The sequence below is a fragment of the Cornus florida genome, unplaced genomic scaffold (genome assembly GCF_030987335.1).
Source record: "Cornus florida cultivar Cherokee Brave unplaced genomic scaffold, ASM3098733v1 CherokeeBrave_3.0.0_Hap2_Chr10, whole genome shotgun sequence".
Taxonomy (NCBI): Eukaryota; Viridiplantae; Streptophyta; class Magnoliopsida; order Cornales; family Cornaceae; genus Cornus; species Cornus florida.
Genome location: NW_026775580.1, coordinates 85,287,865 through 85,295,745, shown reverse-complemented (window position 1 = coordinate 85,295,745; position 7,881 = coordinate 85,287,865). Strand labels below are relative to the sequence as shown.

The 7,881-nt window shown below is 32.4% G+C and overlaps 1 protein-coding gene and 1 pseudogene across 1 annotated transcript; one reads left to right on the top strand and one right to left on the bottom strand.

Annotated features, from left to right (window-relative positions):
- Positions 1-944: 944 nt before the first annotated feature.
- Positions 945-1,939, bottom strand: LOC132278039 (gamma-glutamyl peptidase 5-like; annotated as a pseudogene).
- Positions 1,940-2,172: 233 nt separating this feature from the next.
- Positions 2,173-7,518, top strand: LOC132278038 (probable LRR receptor-like serine/threonine-protein kinase At1g53420). Its single transcript, XM_059779870.1, has 10 exons — positions 2,173-2,202; positions 2,746-2,825; positions 4,131-4,202; positions 4,290-4,361; positions 4,527-4,598; positions 4,713-4,784; positions 4,876-4,947; positions 5,041-5,112; positions 5,209-5,280; positions 6,523-7,518. Exons 1-10 carry the CDS (start codon positions 2,173-2,175, stop codon positions 6,599-6,601), a joined length of 693 nt encoding a protein of 230 aa, XP_059635853.1. The 3' UTR covers positions 6,602-7,518.
- The last annotated feature ends 363 nt before the right edge of the window (positions 7,519-7,881 follow it).

Sequence of the window (7,881 nt, the reverse complement as noted above, 5' to 3'; positions counted from 1 at the left end):
CGTGTCTTTCCTTTTGGGAATCTAACTTCATCTTGATCGATATGGTGGTCAGCCGAGGCCCATTCGTACTTGATACAAATTGTTGGCTTCATTTCTCAACAAATTTAAGTTTATCGGACAAGTGATTACAATTTTGAAATTCTGTCGCTCATGACCCGCAGGATGTCTAAGTATAAAAATATTTAATTAAATCACCCTCTCTAAGAAATCTAAAGTTTTGAAGGTGTAAAATACTATTCAGATTTAAAGGTCAGCCAAAATGACGGGCCAAAGTTCATTGCATCCTTTGAAATTTGAATGCAACGAAGTTGGGACCAAATTAATGGATCTGATTTCATGTTCTGCCGGAAATTCTGAACTGTGTACACAAGCAAGGACTTACATTTATATGGGGGCGGGGCGGAGTTGCTCGCGTGAATTTTTCATCCGTCAAGTTACATTCACTCCAAATATTCTGTACAAATTATTTGTTCAAATGTGACTTATCAAAAATATATATATATATATATTTATATATATATATATTTGTTCAAATGTGACTGGCAGAGTGGACCTCCCTTTCATACCATGTTTTCGTATTTTATCCGAACAATATTCGAAAACCTTATCTTGGAAGAATGCCAATTATCCAAAAATTTGCTGGAATTTCACAAATAGTTCTCCTAGGTTTAACCCTTAAGACAAATATAAGGGACACACATGATATAAAGTAGAAGCAATGTAAAATATTTTCAATATTTGTTTCTTCAATATCCTATCAAAGGGTATACATTGTATGGGACTTGGTTATGCTATATAACCAAGTTTTTTTTTTTTTTTTCTTCTGTAAATTAAAAAATTAATTTCTTAGTAAATATTATATAACCAAGTTGGTTATATAAAACGAATAAAGAGATCGTAACAAAACTTTGGTTATATGTGCAACTAATTAGCTTGCTAGCTAGTTAATTCCATCTCCTCTTGAGGAAGCCTCTGCAAATCTTTCCCCAACACTTTCTATCTGGTTCGGCTATCTGCAATTTTACCTTGGCCTCTTCAGCAAAAGTTTTCTGAAAGTAATAATCAAATAACCAAAATGAGCTCAAGAGAAAGGGAAATGAAGTTACAAATGAAAAAACAAAAGAAAAGAATGGAGTGAGAGATAAATAAAACAAACTTAGTACCTCTATAGATTTGTTTGTGAGAAGACGATCGATGAGATTGTTAAGAATGTCTTTGGTATACTCTGGATGACCTTGGATTCCTAGAATGTGGTTTCCAATGGCGTACATCTCCACTCCCGTTTTATCTGAATATGCAATCACTTCAGCACCCACCGGAACCTCCCATACCTCATCTTGGTGGCATTCAATTATTGAAAGGGCTGCTGGGATTTCATCCGACCCTTCTAGGAAACTGCATGGCGAGAAATCTTTCACAATTTTCACTTTTCTTAGCCCAATATCCCAACCAGTGTTTGCCTTCCCAACTTTTCCACCCATTGATCTGCACAAAACCTATATATATATATATATATATATAACCATAGATTAGTTTCTTTTTCAATGAATCAAATATATATTTGTAAACATAATATGAATTATATATACAATGTGAAAAGTAGTGGTATTCGAATTACCTGGTGTCCAAAGCAAATACCGAGGACTTTCTTATGCATGGAGTCTAAGGTTTGCAAGAGAAAGCAAAGCTTGAGAATCCAATGGTCATTGCCATAAGCATCATAAGGGCTACCACTGACCACGAAGCCATCATAGTTTTGGAGCTCATTCATGTCCGGAAACTCTCCTTCAACAACCCTAAACAAGTCCCACATCTCTCCTTCTTCCCCAAAAGCTGCAACAAACACATTGAAGTAGCCACCATATATACACTTCCTTCACATAGAATCCTTTGCTGCTAATAGCAAAGCATATCTTTTCTGTACTTCAACCTTCATGATCTTAATATATAGTTAATCGAGCGAGAGATTTAGCGTGTGAAACTAAAATTACTAGAGATATATATAGGTAAATAGAGTGAGAGAAAGAGAAGAGATGATATGATCAAGTATGAAATGTTTTGAGGAGCAATGGTCCTTTTATAGGCATATATAGCACACCCAGAATGTCTTGTGTTGTATACGGAAATATTCCATGCAGGTGGTGTGTCAACTTTGCACGTATTACAAGAAAAATGGTTATTAGTGACAGACCTTTAGGGACAGTTTGTACTGTCTCTAAAGACCCTATTTTTAGGGACGGACTTTAATTATTGTCACTAAAGACACTTTTTGGTGACAGTCCAACCCGTCCGTCCCTAAAAGACCAAAAAAATAAAATAAAAAAAAAACCCTCCAATCTGGTGGCTGCAAAACTTAGCGCCATTTTTAGTGAAATTATAATTTTTTTTTAATAAAAAAATTATCAAAATAGCCTTTTGAGACAGTCCTTTAGTGACAGTCCAAAACCCTGTCCCTAAAGACCCTCCTTTTGGTGACGGTACACGTAGACGCTCGCACCAAATTTTTTTGGGCGAAAGTTTAGCGCCCTTCCTTCGACGATATGCGTGTCAAAATATTTATATATTTTGTTACTTTTTGGGAAAAGAAATATTAATGGTCAGACGTTGTCGTTTTGGCTTATTTGTATACTTTTACCCAATTCCCAATCTCAGTCTTCTCTCTAGAACATCCCACAGATGCCTCTCTCTAGGTACAATCACTCTGTACTCCACCGAAGGCCTCTCTCTCTACCAGCACTCTTCTAGTACGTCTTCACACATAGTCCGCAGGACGCCTCCCTTTCTCTCTATAATCACTCTTTCCTCAAGCTCAACAGATCGTCCGGGTTTGTGTCCTTCTTCACTTTCTGATCGAGTTTTTATTATTATTTTTTATTTTTTTATTTCTTTTTGTTCACACACAGAGAAATTTTTTTCTTTTTGTTTCTCTTTTTTTATAGTTTGATCATATGCATCAGATCTGTTCTCTTCTAGGGTAAACTTTGGCGGATGAAGCTTGGGAGAAAATACAATTAAAGTTGCTCTCAGTTTCTTTCATATTCCATTTTGGTAATCAAAATTTTCCGTAGTTTTTTTTTTTTTTTTTGTACTTCGCTTAATATTATTTTTATATTCTTTAGGTTTTTGTTATTTTGTTTATTTTAGAGTAATTTGAATAAAAGAAAATGTCAGGTTTGGTCAACAAGTTTATCTTTGCTATTATTTCAAGATTAATTAATTAATTAATATCACATCATCGTTCTTGAACTAAAGGTTGGGAAGTTAATAGCTTGAGATTTTTTTCATCTAATTCATTTATTGTTATTTCATCACATTTTTTTGTTGATTGTGAAAGGTGAATATATATAATTTAAGGGCTTAGATATATTTTTGAATTTGAAATGTTCAAAGAAGAAATTCAGAGCCATTTGGTATTGGTAACCTTTGAAAAATGAATTAAAAAATTAGGGGTTAAAAAAACAGAGTTAACAAAAGTAAATCAATGTATTATGTAGCTCTTAAATAAATACTAATAGGTCCTATTCCACTGATTTTCACTTGATAATAGAAAAGTAAGATGGTATAAAACAAAGCAGTTTTTAATCTAGCCTTCTATGGGTCAGTTGTCATTTTTCTTTATGGAACGACAAGCTTATAGAAGGAACAACAATTTTCTTGTTAATTTATGGTGGAATAAAATGCCAAACTAGATACATTACATATTACCATCAAGTTTTCCAAACGCTGCCTCTTTATGTGTGTGTGTGCACACATCATATATTTTGATTCTGATACATTCATTTTGTTACATGGTTTACTTGCTTGATTATTTTAATATATTACTTTATGAATCCCCCAATGCCCTCATCTTTTCTTGTTAATTACGCATTTGAGTGCTACTCAATCTTAATTCTCAAATTGTTGTACGTACACTCATTCATATAGTGACCTTACTCGCAACTACCTTAACGGTACTATTCCTCCAGAATAGGGTTCCATACAACTAGTGAACATATATGTATCAACTGCCCCCTCTGTGTGTGTGTGTGTGTGTGTGTGTATATATATATATATGTTATACACAAACACACACATCCATATTGAAACTTCTCTTGTTCTAACAAATATATGACATGATGGTTTTGTTGCAGCTCTCTCCTTGGAAATCGATTAACAGGTTCAATCCCAAAAGAATTTGGAAACATAACCAGACTCAGAAGCTTGTAAGATTTGGATAACCAATTTCTTTCACATTTAGGTACATGTGATATAAAATTATGCTTTTATGATTTTAATTTTGGTGTTTCTAGAGTCTTGGGGACAATCAGCTTTCTGGAGGTATTCCTATTAGAGCTTGGGAATCTTCCCAGCTTGGAGAAAATGTAAGACCCTTTTATCTGTTTTTGATTTTATGGTGTTAGTTTTGTCTGTGTACTTTATGAATGTGTAATTTTATTTTTTAAAAAAAATTGGTAATACGTCTGAGGGTTCAATTTGAAATTTGAGGTCAATTGACCATTGGCTTAATTAATTCTTTGTTCTTGAAGACTCCTAAGCTCAAATTATTTTACTGGGGAGTTGCCGGGAACACTTGCAAATCTGACCACTTTGAAGGACTTGTAAGTGTCTAAAGTTGGTTTATTTTTTGTTTTTCTAAATACTTATTTATTTCCTATTTTTAGAATTAATTGTTCTTTTTTTTTTTTTTTTTTTTTTTTTTTTACACATTGCAGTAGGATTAGCAACAACAACTTTAAAGGAAAGATACCCAATTTCATCCAAAACTGGACAAAACTCCAAAACTTGTAAGATTTTTACTTTACTTGTTTTGATATTTCAATTTTTCTTTGGAAGATGTTATCTGTTTAACCATTCATTTAAACAAAATTATGACAGGATGATTCAGGCTAATGGTTTGGATGGGCCAATTCCTTCTGGAATTTCTCTCTTGGAAAATTTGTCTGACTTGTAAGTAAATTCTTATAATCTCATAGCTTTACCCTTTTATATAAGAAAATATCTAATTTATGTTTATTCTTTGATAAATAAAAACAAATGCAGGAGATTCAGTGACTTGAGTGGAAGTGAAACAGCTTTTCCTCCTCTTAGTAATATGAAAAACCTGAAGACACTGTACGTAGAAAACTTCTATATTCTCTTATGGAATATATTAATATCTTAATGTGTTTTGGAATGATATATATTTAAATATATTTGATTGTATCGCAGGATATTAAGGAGTTGCAATATTATGGGACAGATACCTGATTATCTTGGAACAATGACAAATTTGAAAACCTTGTTAGTTCTTTTCCATTCTCCATTTTCATGTCTCTCATTTTCTTAAAAAGCGTTTTGATCACATACTTATCTCTTGTTTGTAGTAGAATTTAAATATATATTCTCTATATTTTTGTTGTCTTCCTTGTGTTATTGAATATATAGGCACCTTTAAAACAATTGAGTGATGTTATATAGTATTATTAAATGAAATGTTTCCTATTATATATGTGCTTTAGTTTGATGAACTTTTGGCACAATAAAAAATAATATGGCAAGTGGACTTGTGTATTTATTAAATAAGTTTAAGTTTATACTCAACTATCATTATTCTTTAATTTTACATATGTAAGCAAAACTCTTAGTACTTCTTTCCAGAAAAAGAATTGTTTGTACTTTCGTCTACTTGACAATTGCTTCAACATTAGACAATACAAAGTTATCTTGGAGCCTTCATTTATATTTTTCTTTGCTGGTCCCTTCGGTTCTTAATGTTTAAGTTCTGTTTATATTTCACTTAAATTTGATCTTGTTCCATGTTTTTTTAAAAAAAAATTTTGATCAAAATTTATTGCTTTGATGAGTCACATTATTGGCAATTTTTGGAGTACCAGCACTTCTACAATTTAGCTTGTGAAATTTTTTATATGATCCAGATGTTTGATTCATCTTTATGTGTATCTTATCTTTCTTCTCAATGAGACCAGATTTATATAGCATCATTCTCCATTGGAATGGTAGTAGTTCCTCATTTTTAAGTACTTCTCATTAGAATGGTAGCAGTTCCTCATTTTTAAGTAATTCTTTGTACCCTTTGACTATGGATCTAACAATATCCACTTTCTCTCTCTACACAACTATTCAATTTGTAATGAGACTATATTGGTCTTTGCTCGTTAAGCACCAAAGCACAAGGACAAGGACAGATGTTTTTATTCCTCAAGTGAATGAGATTGCTTATTGAAAGAGACAAAGTGGATTTTGAGGCAAGATCCCTATGTTTGCATATGTTTCTTCTCTCTCCCTTTCTCTCACTCTCTCTATATGTATATTTAGATCTATATTGTGTTGTTTCTTGAATTTTTCTACTGGTTAATTCTTATACACAACTATTCAATTTGATTTGGTTTTTAAAAAATAATTGGAGGCAACAATCCTACATTTAAAGAGAAATTCGCGTTTACTCTGATTTGAGGGCTTGGAGAGTTGAATATTGTGATCTGGAATAGCAATATTATGTCTCTGGGGTTTTGCTACTTCTAGGGTCCAATCACAAAATGTCCTTTTTCAAGGCTACGATGACAACCTTTACCACTTCAGACTGACAGATATATGTTCTTGACTAAAGATCATTACTTCATGATTAACTCAGGTCTGGTGAATTTTGATTACTTCTGTCAAATTCATAAGATCTTAAATTAAATGAATGATGAGGTTGTGTTTATTTGTAATTCAATTGGGGGACTTAGTTTCTCTTAATTTGGTTATTTTCCAGTTGTAAAAATGGATTGTTGCAGTTTTTTTCATGGTTCTTGTCTACGCTAGCGAGTCAGTAAGGATCTACCTGTTTAGAAATATACTTATGTATTCTTTAACAATTTTGATGTAAAAGGACATACAGGTTTCATTATTACATTATATATTGGGGATGGTTTGGTCAATTATCTCTGGAAGTTTACAAAATTATCACTTACTGCAATTAGTTGGGGTGGAGGCTTTTTTTTTAGTTAATTTAAGTGTCATTTATTGTATTTCTAATTCATGTTTACAATGTCAATCAGTGAAGTATGAGTCATCATCTAGCAGTGTTCTTGGACCCAATGTTATTTACAACTCCAAGAATCAAGGTGATTCAGGTTCCCTTGGACAGATGCATATGTTGTCTACATCAGTTTTTCTACCTGAGTGACCTGATCAACCTGAATGCCGATATTTCATTAACACTGGGAGATGCAACTATGGATTTGATTGCAAGTATAATCATCTTATGAAGGAAAGCTCAGTTGTTCATCTTTCAGCGGCAGTCAGCACCACTACCACAACCACCTGAATGACCAATATGATTGTCTTCTCTTTAGTCAATTGAATATTAAAGACATTTGAGCATTCTAGCTGAATATTTAGTTAATATTGTGTAATCTTTTTGGTTAATGGATTATTTGAGTTGGTATGTTTTGTTGAATATTTGGCTAATTATATTGTGTTGTAAACATTTTATTATGATAATTAATGGTTTATTTCTGTCTCTCTTATGCTGAATATTTGGATTTCTAATTTGTTATAAAAAAAATTGACAAAAAAAAGGGCAAAAACACAAAATTTAGCATACCAATAACAATAATAATAATAATAATAAATAAATAAATAAATAAAGCATTAGGGACAGTTTCAAACTGTCATAAATATAATAAAAAAAAATTAAAAAAATAAAGCATTAGGGACATTAGGGATGGTAGTATTTGGGACAGTAAGTCCGTCCCTAAAGCTTGAGTTTTTTGGTGATAGTTAATTTTTTCCGTCCCTAAAAATCTTTTGCGACGCTCTAATTAGTGACGGACGGATTTGATCATTAGTGACGGTTTTGGGGCTTTTTGGGACGGTCTTGACTGTCACTAAAACCCT